Below are 16,546 nucleotides of genomic sequence, written 5' to 3' on the forward strand. Positions count from 1 at the left end.
CAAATGTACAGGTTTTCTCTCTGCCTCGTATTCCTGCTCACTGATAGTTTCTGCTTCCTCATAGTCTCAGCTTCTTAAAGACCTGCTTTAACCTTCAGGGCCACTTCACCTCTGACCTCTCTCCATTGGGAAAGTTAAATAACACACCTACTGTCACACAAACAATGAGTAGTAGGGCTAGGATTAGAATCCTGACAGTCAGCCACAAGCCAGTGCCTGACATGTGGTTAATACTCGAATTTGATAGGAACCCAGTAGCTGCTTGTAGTTGGCTTTCTCAATTTTTCAAGACCTCAAATTTCTAGATATTCTTTATTCCCTTTATTTATACTGGAGATTTGCCAATTTTCTCCTGAATTCATCTATATCTCACAATACAATACTAAACATAAAAACTAAAACTTAATATACACTATTATTCTGGCATTTCTCATCACTCCAAGTTATAGGCTCAGTAGATTTGATGGGGTCTTATTTTCAGATTATGGAAAGGAACAGCTTTTCCAAACGTTTTGAAGATACATAATGTGGATCTTCATTTTCCAGGCTTGATATCAATTCTTTCACCATCCCCACTGCTCAAATACATTTTAGTTTAATTTATTTTGGTTTTGTTTTACAGCACTCCACTTCCAATAACAATTTCGGGCATTAAAATAGTATCAATTGACATAACCAACAAACCTAAAAGTATACAATGGCTCACACATATTAAAAGTCTTCCTTTCTCTCACAGGAAGTCCAAAATCAGTATTCTTTATCAGCAGGAGCCTCTCCTCTAAGCAGTGATTTAGCATCATAGGCTCCACCCATCTTGTGGCTCCATCGTCTTCACCTTTGGCCCAAGCTCGTCATGCTTGTCTGCAGATGACCAAGAGGGAGTGGGCAAGAATGTTCTATGAGTGAGAACAACTTTGGGAGACAGCTGTCTCCGCTTTAGAGCATGACAACTATCAGCCAATTATTCAATTTATTATTAAAGTAACTACCCAGTTACTTCATTCCCATGACACTCAACTATAAAGTAGCTAAGCCATGATGACATCTTAGGGCTTGGCTTTGGGACACTTTTCATCCAGCCCCTGTTGAAGGAAAAATGAACGCCATCCTGCCTTCTCTTACAAGCCCAGCCAGATGTATCCTGCTCTTCCAGAAAATCATTTTTGGCGAACACTATTCCCATGATGATTCCCCTCCAGTTCTGTGTTCCTTTAGTATAAAATGCATTTCACTAGCATGTACTTATTTTTTATACTTTATGGAAGACGTTGGCAAGCTTTGTCTTTTCCATAAAGGGCCAGATAGTAAACATTTTAAGCTTTGTGGGACATACAATCTCTGTTCCAACTACTCAAGTTTGACAAAGCAGCTATAGATCATATGTAAATGAATGAGAATGTTTGTGTTCCAATAAAACTTTAGGTGACAAAACAGATTTGGCCCACAGGCTGTAGTTTCCTGACATCTGTTTTACTAGTAAAAAAGGTATTCTAGGGTTTGTTTATTGTTGTTGTTTTTGGTGGTGGTGGTGGTGTTTTCTTTGGTTTAACCCTTTGCAATGCACAGAGTAAAGCTTATCTCAATAAATGCACAGATTCTAAGTGTGGGGATGTAGACCCATCTCCCACTCTGGCAACATCCCTGCTTTAAGTCAGGGAAGCAATACTTCTACTTCCTAGTGAAGTGATAGGGAAGATGTTTCTGTCAGAAAAAGAGAGATATCTGTCAGTGTCACAAAATTACTCACTCTAAAACCCACAAGTACAAAAAAAAAATCTATATCATTATTTGGGTTACAACTGCCTGGATCTTCTTCTTAAAGCCTGTTAGTAACAGGAAGAAGTTAACATTTAGTTCAATCCAGTAACTTTATGATATTTTAAGCACTTTTTAAAAATAAAGTACAGCCTCTTTAGGTAGAAAGCACTCAGTCGATTAGATTCCTAATCTCCTACCCCAGTTTCACACCAAGATTGCTATCTAAAGCTTTAGAGCCTTAGGGATAAAGAATTCCTCATATTCATACAGTGTCTTCTATGTCCCCTGGTCTCTTCAGCAATGTTGCTTGTCTTCTCAGTTGCTATTCATCTTGCTGGAATTCACAGATAATGGGAGGCTCTGGTGAAGAGCTGGTTTTTCTCCGCCAAGTGGTTTGACACCAGCTACTCAGCCTCATCTCTGATTCAGCCTCATCTCAGCTTTCCATGACACTACACATCCCTTTAAATGTCTCCACAGTTTCCATCCAGTTCCAAGGCCTAGGTTGTCAGCTCTCAGCTCTGCTGAAGGGTGACTCACTCCTTGTGACTCTGGTTAGTGTGTCTGCTGATATTCAACTTACCTGACTTTCATATCCTCTCCACTCAGGGCCACACAGGAATCTGGTTTGCACAACCACACAATACACAGAAATGCAATGTCTTAGGAAAGCTTTATTCCAGCAGTCCTTCAGCTTATCCATGCTGCCCCATTGAGTTTACTGGATGAGAGGAAACTGCTAGGAAGTTGAATCCCAGGATTTCTCCTCTTTGGTTCTAACAGTGGAGGAAAAAAATGATCCTGACATCTACTTTCCTCTACCTCTCTGTGACTCACTCCTCTCTCCCTGTCCTTCCATTATATCTGCCTTCTACAATGGGTCTGAAGTTTTTGTTGTTGTTCTTGTATCTCTGCCAGGTTTTGGTATCAGGATGACGCTGGCCTCTTAAAATGAGTTAGGGAGGAGTCCTTCCTTTTCAATTGTTTGGAATAGTTTCAGAAGAAAGGGTATCAGCTCCTCCTTGTACCTCTGATAGAATTCAGCTGTAAATCTGTCTGGTCCTGGGCTTTTTTTGTTGGTAGGCTATTTATTACTGCCTCAGTTTCAGAACTTGTTATTGATGTATTCAGGGATTCAGCCTCTTCCTAGTTCCATCTTGGGAGAGTGTATGTATCCAGGAATTTATCCATTTCTTCTAGATTTTCTAGTTTATTTGCATAGAGGTGTTTATAGTATTCCCTGATGGTTGTTTGTATTTCTGTGGGGTCAGTGGTGATAACCCCTTTATTAGTTTCTACTGTGTCTATTTGTTTCTTCTTTCTTATTAGTCTAGCTAGAGGTTTATCTATTTTATTAATTTTTTCAAAGAACGAGCACCTGGATTCATTGATTTTTTGAAGGGTTTTTCCTGTCTCTAGCTCCTTCAGTTCTGCTCTGATCTTGGTTATTTCTTGTCTTCTGCTAGCTTTGGAAAGTTTTTCCATTTATTTGTGTCCTCTCTGATATCCTTCCTCAGTGATTTGTAGTTCTGCTTGAAGAGGTCTTTGGGGTTCGTTTGCTCTTGGTTCTCTTGTTCTTTTAGTTGTGATGTCAGGATATTGACTTGAGATGTTTCTAGCTTTTTGATGTGGGCATTTAGTGCTATAAATTTCTCTCAACACTGCTTCAGCTGCATCCCAGAGATTCTGGTACATTGCCTCTCTGTTTTCATTAGTTTTAAAAAACTTCTGGATTTCTGCCATAATTTCATCATTTCCCCAGGAGTCATTTAGAAGCAGGTTGTTCAATTTCCACATAGTTGTGTGGTTTTGAATGAGTTTCTTAATCTCGAGTTCTAATTTGATTATGCTGTAGTCTGAGAGACTGTTATGTTTTCACTTCTTTTGCATTTGCTGAGGAGTGACTTACTTCCAATTATGTGATGAATTTTAGAGTAAGTGTCACGTGGCACTGAGAAGAAAGTATATTCTGTTATTTTGGGGTGGAGAGTTCTGTAGATATCTATCAGGTCCACTTGATCCAGAGCTGGGTTCAAGTCCTGAATACATTTGTTAATTTTCTGTCTCAACAAACTAATATTGACAGTGGGTGTTAAAGTCTCCCACTATTATTGTATGGGAGTCCAGGTCTCTTCTCAGGTCTCTAAAAACTTCTTTTATGAATCTGGGTGCTCCTGTATTGGGTGCACATAAATTTAGGATAGTTAGCTCTTCTTGTTGAATTGACCCCTTTACCATTATGTAATGCCCTTGTCTTTTTTGATCTTTGTTGGTTTATAGTCTGTTTTGTCAGAAACTAGGATTGCAACCCCTGCTTTTTTCTGCTTTCCATATGCATGGTTAATTTTCCTTTATCCCTTTATTTTGAGTCTGCGTATGTCTCTGCATATGAGACGGGTCTCTGGAATACAGCACACTGATGGATCTTGACTTTTTATCCAGCTTGCCATTCTGTGTCTTTTAATTGGGGCAATTAGCCCATTTACACTTAAGGTTAATATTGGTATGTGTGAATTTGATCCTGTCATCATGATGCTAGCTCGTTATTTTGCAGACTTGTTTATGTAGTTCCTTCATAGTATCATTGGTCTGTGTACTTCAATGAGTTTTTCTAGTGGCTAGTAATGATTTTTCTTGTTCATATTTAATGCTTCCTTCAGGAGCTTTTGCAAGGCAGGCTTGGTGGCAATGAATTCCCTCAGCATTTGCTTCACTGAAAAAGATTTTATTTCTCCTTTGCTTATGAAGCTTAGTTTGGCCAGATATGAAATTCTAGGTGGGAAATTCTTTTCTTTAGAGTGTTGAGTATTGGCCCCCAATCTCTTCTGGCTTGTAGGGTTTCCACTGAGAGGTCTGCTGTTAGTCTGATGGGCTTCTCTTTATAGGTGACCTGGCCTTTCTCTCAGGCTGCCCGTAACATTTTCTTTTTCATTTCAACATTGGGGAATCTGAAGATTGTGTGACTTGGAGTTAATCTTCTCATAGACCATCTTACTGGGGTTCTCTAGATTTCCTGAGTTTGAATGTTGACCTGTCTTGCTAAGCTGGGGAAGTTCTCCTGGATGATATCCTAAAGTGTGTTTTCCGACATGGTTCCATTCTCCCTGTCTCTTTCAGGTACCCCAGTCAGTTGTAGTTTCTGTTTTTCTGTTTGTTTGGCTGGTTTACACATAATCCCATAGTTCTTGGAAGTTTTGTTCATTCCTTTTCATTCTTTTTCTCTAATCTTGTCTGCTTGTCTTATTTCATCAGGATAGTCTTCAAGCTCTGATATCCTTTCTTCTACTTGGTCTATTGACTATTAATACTTGTGTTTGCATTGTGAAGTTCTCATGTTGTATTTTTCAGCTCCATCACGTCATTTACGTTCTTCTCTAAACTGGTTAACAGCTCCTGTAATGTTTTATCATGGTTCTTAACTTCTTTGCAATCAGTTAGAACATACTCCTTTAGCTCAGCAAAGCTCATTATTACCCATCTTCTGAAGCCTACTTCTGTCAATTCATCCATTTCAGCCACAGCCCAGTTCTGTGCCCTTGCTGCAGACATATTGCAATCATTTGGACTTTTGGCTATTTGAGTTTTCAGTGTTTTTGCATTGATTCTTTCTCATCTTCATGAGTTTATCTTTGATCATTGAGGCTGCTGACCTTTGGATAGGTTTTTTGTGGGGTCTTTTTTGTTGATGTTGTTTCTTTCTGTTTGTTTTTCTTTTAGCAGTCAGGCCCTTCTTCCACAGGGTCACTGCAGTTTGCTGGGGGTCTACTCCAGACCCTATTTGCCTGCGTCCCCCCCACACCTGGAGGTATCACCAGTGTAGAATATCAAAGATGGCAGCCTGCTCCTTCCTCTGGGAGCTCTGTACCAGAAGGGCATCGACTTGATGCCAGACAGAACTCTCCCGTATGAGGTGTCTGGAGACCCCTGTTGGGAGGTCTCACCCAGTCAGGAGAGGCTCAAATAAGTAGTCTGGCTGCCCCTTAGCAGAGCAGGTGTGCTGCGCTGGAGGGAATCCCCCTCATGTAGGCTCCCCTGACTCTCCAGAGGCAGCAGGCAGAAAAGACTAAGACCACTGATCCATGATACTACCACCGCCCCTCCTCCTAGGGGCTCTTCTTAGGGAGAACAGGGTTTTGTCCACAAACCTATGTCTCAGAATGCTAAAAATCCCATAGGGAAGCCCCACCCACTGAGGAAGAATGGGTCAGGTTCCTGCTTAAGGAAGCAGTCCGGCCATGAATTGTCACAGCCACTGTGCTGTGCTGTGGGGAATTGCTCCCGGTCCAAACTGCCCAGTCTTGCTGGCACCAGTGGCAGAGGAAAATGGCCACCTGGAGCAGCAGTGATGGCTGCCGCCCCTCCCGCTGGAAGTCAGCCTTCCTAGGCAGTGTTCAGCCCGTTGTGCTGGCCGGCAGGGATTCCAAGCCACTGGGTTTTCACTTGTGGGGTTCCATGAGAGTGGGGCCCACTGAAAGAGGCTGCTTGGCTCCCTGGCTTCAGACCCCTTCTCAAGGGACTGGATGGATCTCCTGCCTCACCGGAGTTACCGGAGCCAGAGTATGCAAAAACTCCTGGAGTCAGAGTATGCAAAAACTCCTGTGTCTCGGTGCCTGCCCCAGTGACTGCGTACCTGATGGCCACCGCGAGTCTGCAAAGATCTGTGTTTGGGACCCAAGGCCCTGGTGGTGTGGGCTCACGAGGAGACCTCCTGATACACAGGTTGCAAAGATCCTTGGAAAAAGAATGGTTTTCAGGGTAGGGTAGCACAATCCCTCACCGCCTCCCTTGGCTGGTGGAAGGAACTCCCTTTGCTCTGTGCAGCTCCCAAGTGGGACCTCACTCCACTCTGCTTTTGCTTGTTCTCCATGGATAGTGCCAACCACCTAAGTCAGGCCCAATGACAGAACATGGGTACCTCAGTTGAAGATGCAGAATTCACTTGCCATTTTCATTCTTTTCAGTGGAAGCCACAGACTTGAGCTGTTTCTATTTGGCTATTTTGGCTGCTTCCCCTGTTTCCTCTCCTTTTTTTCCCCCTTTTTAGGAGACTGGGTCTTGCTATGTTGTCCAGACTATGGTGCAATGGCTACTCACAGGTATGATCATAATGTACTACAACCCTGAACTCCTGGGCTCAAGCAATCCTCCTTCCTCAGCTTCCCAAGTAGCTGGGACTGTGCCTGACTAATGCTAAAATTTTAAATAACTTCTAATCCTTTAAGACTATTGCTTTGCTAAACACATCAAGTACCAGCTCCTCCTGCCCTGCTTGTGATGTTAAGCTTCCTGTATCCTTCTGAGGAAAAAGGCTGATAGGAAACATGACTTTCTGGATAATGAAGTGATTCATTCAACTTCCAGTCTAAAAACATTAGGTGTTGGAAAACTAAAATCTACATTTCCTAGAACCCTTGCAGGTAGGTTCTGGATGAGATCTGCCCTCTGCCTATCAAATATGCTGACACAAAACTTTGGTTCACACTGACCTGCCTGGGGAGAGAGGCAGAGTGCAAGGCATTCATTTTTCCAGCAAGAACCATGGAAAGGAAAGTATGTTCTAGAGCTGACAGTTGTAGAAGTAGCTCTCTGATTTGGTAACTTCTTGATGGTAAATTACAAGAGGTGAAGGTTCTAGAGTTGGCAGCTGGCAACTTCCTAATCAAGCAGGGGAAGCAGCTCCCTGGGCAGTCTAGGGACTTTTGAAATCATACCTGGAAGCTGCTTCACTCTTCCCCAAAATTCTTTAAGCTGTCTTCACACTCAATAAATGCTTTGTACTTAAACTAGTTAGACTAAAAATTCTATTTTCTGTGGCTAAAAATCCTTATTAGTATGAGTGTGTGTGAATGATGTAGGGCTAATGTCAAATACTTCAATTTAATTTGGAAAATATTGCCCCCATCATGTCTACTTTGTGAGGCCAGTGTGAGCTTAGCATGCACTGGGTGGTTGGTGTTTCTCTTCTAGGTGAGATTAGGAGGAAAAGATCATTCTTCTTTGTTTTGTTTTGTTTTGTTTTTGAGATGGAGTCTCACTCTGTCACCCAGGCTGGAGTGCAGTGGGCGATCTCGGCCCACTCAAGCTCTGCCTCCCAGGTTCACACCGTTCTCCTGCCTCAGCCTCTGGAGTAGCTGGGACTACAGGCGCCCGCCATCACACCCAGTTAATTTTTTTTTTTTTTGTATTTTTAGTAGAGACAGGGTTTTACTGTGTTAGCCAGGATGGTCTCAATCTCCTGACCTCGTGATCCACCCGCCTTGGCCTCCCAAAGTGCTGGGATTACAGGTGTGAGCCACCACATCTTTAAGTACAGCATAATTTATTTTTTCTGTATTTTTCTTCCACCTGTCTGTATTCAAGTTTTACAGATTTTGCACTTATACTTTTCACGTAGGGCCTCCTCACCTCATCAAAAAGCTTGTTTTGGCTTTTTTTCTGGGGCAGTCACAGTAGTAGGGAGTAAGTCTAAAGGAATGGTTCTTGAGGTCTCCATTCAGAGAGAGAAGTAGAAAGCCCTTCAGTGCCCTCTATCTGGCCACTATCAAAGACTTCTGAATAAAGCTGATATTTTATTTCCATTTGGCTTCTTGTGATTTTCCTCTATGATTTAGAAATCTGTAGGGTAGAGGGCTGAGGTGATTGGTGTCCACAAACTTCCATCACTCAAAACTGGAAGTCACCTTAGAGAGCATGTATTTCAACATGTCTTCATGTCGATGAAGCACTGATGTCCAAAGTTATAGAGCCAATAAGTGAAAGAGCTCAACCCAAAACTCAAATCTGTAAACTGAGGCCATTGTTATTTTTACCACGCCAGCTAGAGATAGGTGAATGAACATATGAGACTAGTTCTAGCAAGTGGATTGAACTGTCTAGTTCTCCATCCAGCCCCCTTTACTTACTTACATATTCTACCTGACCCCTGTAAGTACTTGGTTTTGTGAGCCTTGATTTAAAAGAATCCTACATAAAATATTCCAGTGAATAAACACTCTTATGGTAAAGCAAATCACTCATTCTTTGTATGTACATTTTGTAGATGATACTCTGAAAAGCAGAGCCCACTTAGAAAGAGATTTGGAACAATGTAGAAGGGGTCTGAAAATATTTTTAACATAATCTTCTATTTTTAGCTATCCCAGCTTATAGTTTAAAATATGCTGAGTTTGTCCTTATGGATAGTCCATAACAGAGGATCTCCAGGACTGAATAACTTTTCCTACTGAACTAGGCCAGTAATGCCCCCCACTGGCAGAACATGCTTTGTCTTCCATCTGGAGTTGCACACCAGTTTTGTCAACCCCAAAGGCACCATTCTGACACATCTCATTAATTTTTACAGGGTCTTGACCTGTAAGAATAAATGGTCTATGCTTCAATGTCTAAGTATGCACATAAAGAAAGTAGAAGTTTAACTTAAGTGCTATATAGGTAATCTTGGGTCCAAGAAAAAAATGGATGCTGAAAAGATGTAAATGTCCTGTGGTGGTTATTTATTAAGCTTCCAACCAAATACAGTATAGCCTAAGATAACCCAAATCTATGTGGAAGAAAAGTATTAAAAAACTACCAAGTGTTATTGCTTGTTTCTTATGAAAAGTGTCATTATTCTAGCCCTTTTCATGCTGGTGTAGTCCTCATTTATTGTAAGTGGATCCATCTGTGGATAAGAAGCTCAAAGGGAAAGTGGTTAAATAATTCAAAATCCTCTCCCCAGTAAGAACATCAAATCCTAAAAAATTCCAACATTCAGTATACAATAAAGTTAGTTGTACAGCCATAATTTTTCATGAGGAAAAAATATAGCAAAACCACAATTACTTATGTGAATAATGGACACCAAAATTGAAAAAGAAAATCTAGATATATTAATAAATTAGATCCTAGCTCCAAAATATTTTTTTCAAATAACTTTTTTTAACAGAACTCTAACAATTAACCAGACCAGTTAGCCCTTCACTACTTACTTATACCCTCCCAGAATTTTATTTCTGATAGGAGTGATCAAGGAAAAATGTGAAATAATAAAAGCTAACATTTATTAAGTTCTTACTAAATGCCAGTGCCCTTATTATCTAATTTAATACTCATTAAGAGCTATTATTACATTCATTTTACAGATGATGGAAGAAAATTAGGGGCAGTTTAAATGAATTGTCCAAGGACATTCAGATATAGTAAGTGGTGAACATAGTCTATCTTCTTCAGGGCTCATACTTGGAACCAGGATCCTTGACTGCCATCCTAGGAAGCAACTTCATTCTATGGTATTCTTCTAGAGCAGTAGCTATTTTAAGAAATACTCTGGTTGTTGGATGATTAAGGTTTATCAGAAAAGCCTTAATGACATTTGAGTGATTTTTCACAGATAAATTCCCAATAAGCATGCAAATTTCTTATTGTATATCTTCACTGAGAAAGGTACCTAATAAGAGGCCACAGGAGTGGAAGATGTTAGGAAAAGAGCTAGACAGGCCTCACTCCTCACATGTTCAATATATTATTCATGAACCTCTAAAGGAACAAAGTAATAAAAAGAAAGTGGGTATTTTTCTCTCATAAAACTTCAGTTATTCACTTCTACATTTTACTTGAAAATAATGAATAAATAAGTATCAGTAAACATAGACACATTAGGGTCCACCTAGACATAAGTATATTTCCTCTTATAGGTGAAATTGTCATAAAACAGATCATTAGTCATTAAAAACATGTTGACTATAAAACAACTACTTCCACATCAACTGGTACTCAGCAGAATAAATACATGTCCACCAAGTCAGTCTTCTTCAGCTTGGGAGGACAGAAAGCCAGAAGTGAAATAAAAGAAGTAAAGAAGTGATGGTGAGGGAAGAAAGAAGATGGAGATGGCCAAATAGGAACAGCTCCAGTCTATAGCTCCCAGAGTGAGCGACGCAGAAGACGAATGATTTCTGCATTTCCAACTGAGGTACCAAGTTCATCGCACTGGGGATTGTCGGACAGTGGGTGCAGGACAGTGGGTGCAGTGCACTGAGCATGAGCCAAAGCAGGGCAAGCCAAAGAAGGGCAAGGGGTCAGGGAATTCCCTTTCCTAGCCAAGGAAAGGGGTGACAGATGTCACCTGGAAAATCAGGTCACTCCCACCCTAATACTGCACTTTTCCAACGGTCTTAGCAAACGGCACACCAGGAGATTGCATCCCACACCTGGCTCGGAGAGTCCTATGCCCATGGAACTTCGCTCATTGCTAGCACAGCAGTCTGAAATCAAACTGCAAGGCAGCAGCAAGGCTGGGGGAGGGGCGCCCGCCATTGCCGAGGCTTGAGTAGGTAAACAAAGCCGCCAGGAAGCTCGAACTGGGTGGCGCCCACTGCAGCTCAACGAGGCCTGCCTGCCTCTGTAGACTCCACCTCTGGGGGCAGGGCATAGCCCAACAAAAGGCAGCAGAAACCCCTGAAGACTTAAATGTCCCTGTCTGACAGCTTTGAAGACAGTAGTGGTTCTCCCAGCACGCAGCTGGAGATCTGAGAACAGACAGACTGCCTCCTCAAGTGGGTCCCTGACACCTGAGTAGCCTAACTGGGAGGCACCCCCGAGTAGGAGCAGACTGACACCTCAAACAGCCCGGTACTCCTCTGAGACAAAACCTCCAGAGGAAAAATCAGGCAGCAACATTTGCTGTTCACCAATATCCACTGTTCTGCAGCCTCTGCTGCTGATACCCAGGCAAATAGGGTCTGGAGTGGACCTCCAGAAAACTCCAACAGACCTGCAGCTGAGGGTCCTGACTGTTAGAAGGAAAACTAACAAACAGAAAGGACATCCACACTAAAACCCCATCTGTACATCACCATCATCAGACCAAAGGTAGATAAAACCACAAAGATGGGGAAAAAACAGAGAAGAAAAACTGAAAATTCTAAAACTCAGAGTGCCTCTCCTCCTCCAAAGGAACGCAGCTCCTCACCAGCAACAGAACAAAGCTGGATGGAGAATGACTTTGACAAGTTGAGAAAGGAAGGCTTCAGATGATCAAACTAATCTGAGCTAAAGGAGGAAGTTTGAATCCATGGCAAAGAAGTTAAAAACATTGAAAAAAGATTAGATGAATGGCTAACTAAAATAACCAATGCAGAGAAGTTGTTAAAGGATCTGATGGAGCTGAAAACCACAGCACGAGAACTACACGACCAATGCACAAGCCTCAGGAGCCAATGCGATCAACGGGAAGAAAGGGTATCAGTGATGGAAGATCAAACGAATGAAATGAAGCAAGAAGTTTAGAGAAAAACGAATGAAAAGAAATGAACAAAGCCTCCAAGAAATATGGGACTATGTGAAAAGACCAAACCTACGTCTGATTGGTGTACCTGAAAGTGACGGGGAGAATGGAACCAAGTTGGAAAACACTCTGCAGGATATTATCCCAGAGAACTTCCCCAATCTAGCAAGGCAGGCCAACATTCAGCTTCAGGAAATACAGAGAACACCACAAAGTTACTCTGTGAGAAGAGCAACTCCAAGACACATAATTGTCAGATTCACCAAAGTTGAAATGAAGGAAAAAATGTTAAGGGCAGCCAGAGAGAAAGGTCGGGTTACCCACAAAGGGAAGCCCATCAGACTAACAGCTGATCTCTCGGCAGAAACTCTACAGGCCAGAAGAGAGTGGGGACCAATATTCAACATTGTTAGAGAAAAGACTTTTCAACCCGGAATTTCACATCCAGCCAAACTAAGCTTCATAAGTAAAGGAGAAATAAAATACTTTACAGACAAGCAAATGCTGAGAGATTTTGTCACCACCAGGCCTGCCCTAAAAGAGCTCCTGAAGGAAGCACTAAACATGGAAAGGAACAACCAGTACCAGCCACTGCAAAAACATGCCAAATTGTAAAGACCATTGATGCTAGGAAGAAACTGCATCAAATAATGAGCAAAATAACCAGCTACCATCATAATGATGGGATCAAATTCATACATAACAATATTAACCTTAAATATAAATGGGTTAAATGCTCCAATTAAAAGACACAGACTGGCAAATTGGATAAAGAGTCAACACCCATCAGTGTGCTGTATTCAGGAAACCCATCTCATGTGCAGAGATACACATAGGCTCAAAACAAAAGGATGGAGGAAGATCTACCAAGCAAATGGAAAACAAAAAAAGGCAGGGGTTGCAATCCTAGTCTCTGATAAAACAGACTTTAAACCAATGAAGATCAAAAGAGACAAAGAAGGCCATTACATAATGGTAAAGGGATCAATTCAACAAGAAGAGCTAACTATCCTAAATACATATGCACCCAATACAGGGGCACCCAGATTCATAAAGCAAGTCCTTAGAGACCTACAAAGAGACTTAGACTCCCATACAATAATAATGGGAGACTTTAACACCCCACTATCAACATTAGACAGATCAAGGAGACAGAAAGTTAACAAGGATATCCAGGAATTGAACTCAGCTCTGCACCAAGCAGACCTAATAGACATCTACAGAACTCTCCACCCCAAATCAACAGAATATACATTCTTCTCAGCACTACACCACACCTATTCCAAAATTGACCACATAGTTGGAAGTAAAGCTCTCCTCAGCAAATGTAAAACAACAGAAATTATAACAAACTGTCTCTCAGACCACAGTGCAATCCAACTAGAACTCGGGATCAAGAAACTCACTCAAAATCGCTCAACTACATGGAAACTGAGCAACCTGCTCCTGAATGACTACTGGGTACATAAAGAAATGAAGGCAGAAATAAAAATGTTCTTTGACATCAACGAGAACAAAGACACAACATACCAGAATCTCTGGGACACATTCAAAGCAGTGTGTAGAGGGAAATTTATAGCACTAAATGCCCATGGTGCAGCGGTGGGCTGAGCCAAAATGGCTGAGGAGAAAGTCACTACGAGAACTGTATTTCCTGTATCTACTGAGTCTGAAAAACCCCGGCAGAAGAAAGGTGACTTTCTTCTGGCTTTCAGCTGAAGATCTTACCCATCATCGAGCTCCACAGTTTCCTATTTTGGAGAAGCAGAACTGGTTGATTCATCTTCATTATATCCAGAAAGATTATGAAGCCTGCAAGGCTGTTATCAAAGAACAGCTTCAGGAGACTCAAGGATTGTGTGAATATGCTATCTATGTCCAAGCGTTGATATTTCGCCTGGAAGGAAATATCCAAGAATCCCTAGAACTCTTCCAGACATGTGCAGTTCTTAGCCCTCAGAGTGCAGATAACCTCAAGCAGGTGGCCAGATCTTTATTTCTTTTGGGAAAACATAAAGCTGCCATTGAAGTATATAATGAAGCAGCTAAACTCAACCAGAAAGATTGGGCCATCTTGGCAGCAGGCAGCATGATGCAGACCTACGGGGACTTTGATGTTGCCCTCACCAAATACAGAGTTGTGGCTTGTGCTGTTCCAGAAAGTCCTCCACTCTGGAATAACATTGGAATGTGTTTCTTTGGCAAGAAGAAATATGTGGCGGCCATCAGCTGCCTGAAATGAGCCAACTACTTGGCACCCTTCGATTGGAAGATTCTGTATAATTTGGGCCTTGTCCATTTGACCATGCAGCAGTATGCATCAGCTTTTCATTTTCTCACTGCAGCCATCAACTTCCAGCCAAAGATGGGGGAGCTCTACATGCTCTTGGCAGTGGCTCTGACCAATCTGGAAGATATAGAGAATGCCAAGAGAGCCTACGCAAAAGCAGTCCACCTGGATAAGTGTAACCCTTTAGTAAACCTGAACTATGCTGTGCTGCTGTACAACCAGGGTGAGAAGAAGAACACCCTGGCCCAATATCAGGAGATGGAGAAGAAAGTCAACCTACTCAAGGACAATAGCTCTCTGGAATTTGACTCTGAGATGGTGGAGATGGCTCAGAATTTGGGAGCTGCTCTCCAGGTTGGGGAGGCACTGGTCTGGACTAAACCAGTTAAAGATCCCAAATCAAAGCACCAGACCACTTCAACCAGCAAACCTGCCAGTTTCCAGCAGCCTCTGGGCTCTAATCAAGCTCTAGGACAGGCAATGTCTTCAGCAGCTGCATATAGGATGCTCCCCTCAAGTGCTGGAGGAACATCCCAGTTCACAAAGCCCCCATCTCTTCCTCTGGAGCCAGAGCCTGTGGTGGAATCAATTCCAACTGAAACATCAGAACAAATAAGAGAGAAATAAGAATAGAATGAATGACCCCAAAATAGGGTTTTCTTGGGCAAGGATGTGCTGGATTAGGAAAGGCGACATGACACAGGCAGAGTGGCACCCACCACAGAATACAGTGTGTGTTATGATTACGAGGAGCCAGCAGTTGAGCCTAAGGTCCTTCTGCCTACCTGGTATTGGCATTTGAGGTCGGAAACCCTCTATTGTCCCATAAGCCAGGAAAAGTGAAAAGACAACACAGTTCTTTAAGAACTGGCAGCAAGGCTTGAGGCTCTGTGTATGTAGCTGAGTCAGCAAGGTACATGATGCTGTCTGCTTTCAAAAGGACTTTTCTCTCCTAGCTGACTGACTCCTTCCTTAGTTCAAGGAACAGCTGAGACAGACCTCTGCTGAGTAGCCCTGTGATGACAAAGCCTTGGTTTAACTGAGGTGATCCTCAGGTTGTGAGGTTTTATTCGTCCCCAAGGCAAACACAAATATTAGATTAATAATCCAACTTTAATAGTATACATTTAAAAGAAAAAAAACAAAAGCCCTGTAAGTTGAGGCCCAGCCTGCTGAGTATTGCAGCTGCATTTGCCTAAAGGGAATCCAGAACAAGTCCCTCCCTGTATTTTGTTCTTGAGAGGGGTCAGTTTAGGAGCTAGATCTTATCAGTATGAGGAGGAGCAGCCCAGGGCTTGTCTGGATCAGCATCAATGATTTTAAAGAAAAAAAGGAAGAGTTTCTTAGATGAGTAATTGTTATTGAAGATAGTCAGTGATAACCATGACCACATGCTATGAATACACTATGCGTCCTTTTTAGAATAAAGATTACCTATCATCAAAAAATAAATAAATGCCCACAAGAGAAAGCAGGAAAGATCTAAAATTGATACCCTAGACAATGCCCTTAGGGGTGGAGCCAAGATGGCCGAATAGGAACAGGTCCGGTCTACAGCTCCCAGCGTGAGTGCCGCAGAAGATGGGTGATTTCTGCATTTCCATCTGAGGTACCAGGTTCATCTCACTAGCGAGTACCAAACAGTGGGTGCAGGACAGTCGGTGCAGCGCACCATGTGCCAGCCAAAGCAGGGCAAGGCATTGCCTCACTCGGGAAGTGCAAGGGGTCAGAGAGTTCCCTTTCCTAGTCAAAGAAAGGGGTAACAGAGGACACCTGGAAAATTGAGTCACTCCCACCCTAATACTGCACTTTTCCAATGGTCTTGGAAAACAGCCACCAAGAGATTGTGTCCCACACCTGGCTCGAGGCTCCTATGCCCATGGAGTCTCGCTGATTGCTAGCACAGCAGTCTGAGATCAAACTGCAAGGTGGCAGCAAGGCTGACGGAGGGGCGCCCGCCATTGCCCAGGCTTGCTTAGGTAAACAAAGCAGCCAGGAAGCTAGAACTGGGTGGAGCCCACCACAGCTCAAGGAGGCCTGCCTGCCTCTGTAGGTTCCACCTCTGGGGGCAGGGCACAGACAAACAAAAAGACAGCAAGAACCTCTGCAGTCTCAAATGTCCCTGTCTGACAGCTTTGAAGAGAGCAGTGGTTCTCCCAGCACGCAGCTGGAGATCTGAGAAAGGACACTCTGCCTCCTAAAGTGGGTCCCTGAACCCCGAGCAGCCTAACTGG

At 42.6% G+C, this 16,546-nt stretch overlaps 2 protein-coding genes across 2 annotated transcripts in view; one reads left to right on the forward strand and one right to left on the reverse strand.

Moving 5' to 3' along the window:
• Nucleotides 1–16,546, reverse strand: part of LOC101178038 — a 291,177-nt gene that overhangs the window by 213,927 nt on the left and 60,704 nt on the right. The window lies entirely within an intron of this gene.
• LOC100593615 (Bardet-Biedl syndrome 4 protein-like) lies at nt 13,619–15,569 on the forward strand. The gene is given in 2 exon segments (XM_012496441.2): nt 13,619–13,715; nt 13,762–15,569. Coding segments are annotated over 2 exon segments (1,254 nt in total). The 5' UTR covers nt 13,619–13,639; the 3' UTR covers nt 14,940–15,569.

This window comes from Nomascus leucogenys, chromosome 17 (assembly GCF_006542625.1).
Source record: "Nomascus leucogenys isolate Asia chromosome 17, Asia_NLE_v1, whole genome shotgun sequence".
NCBI lineage: Eukaryota > Metazoa > Chordata > Mammalia > Primates > Hylobatidae > Nomascus > Nomascus leucogenys.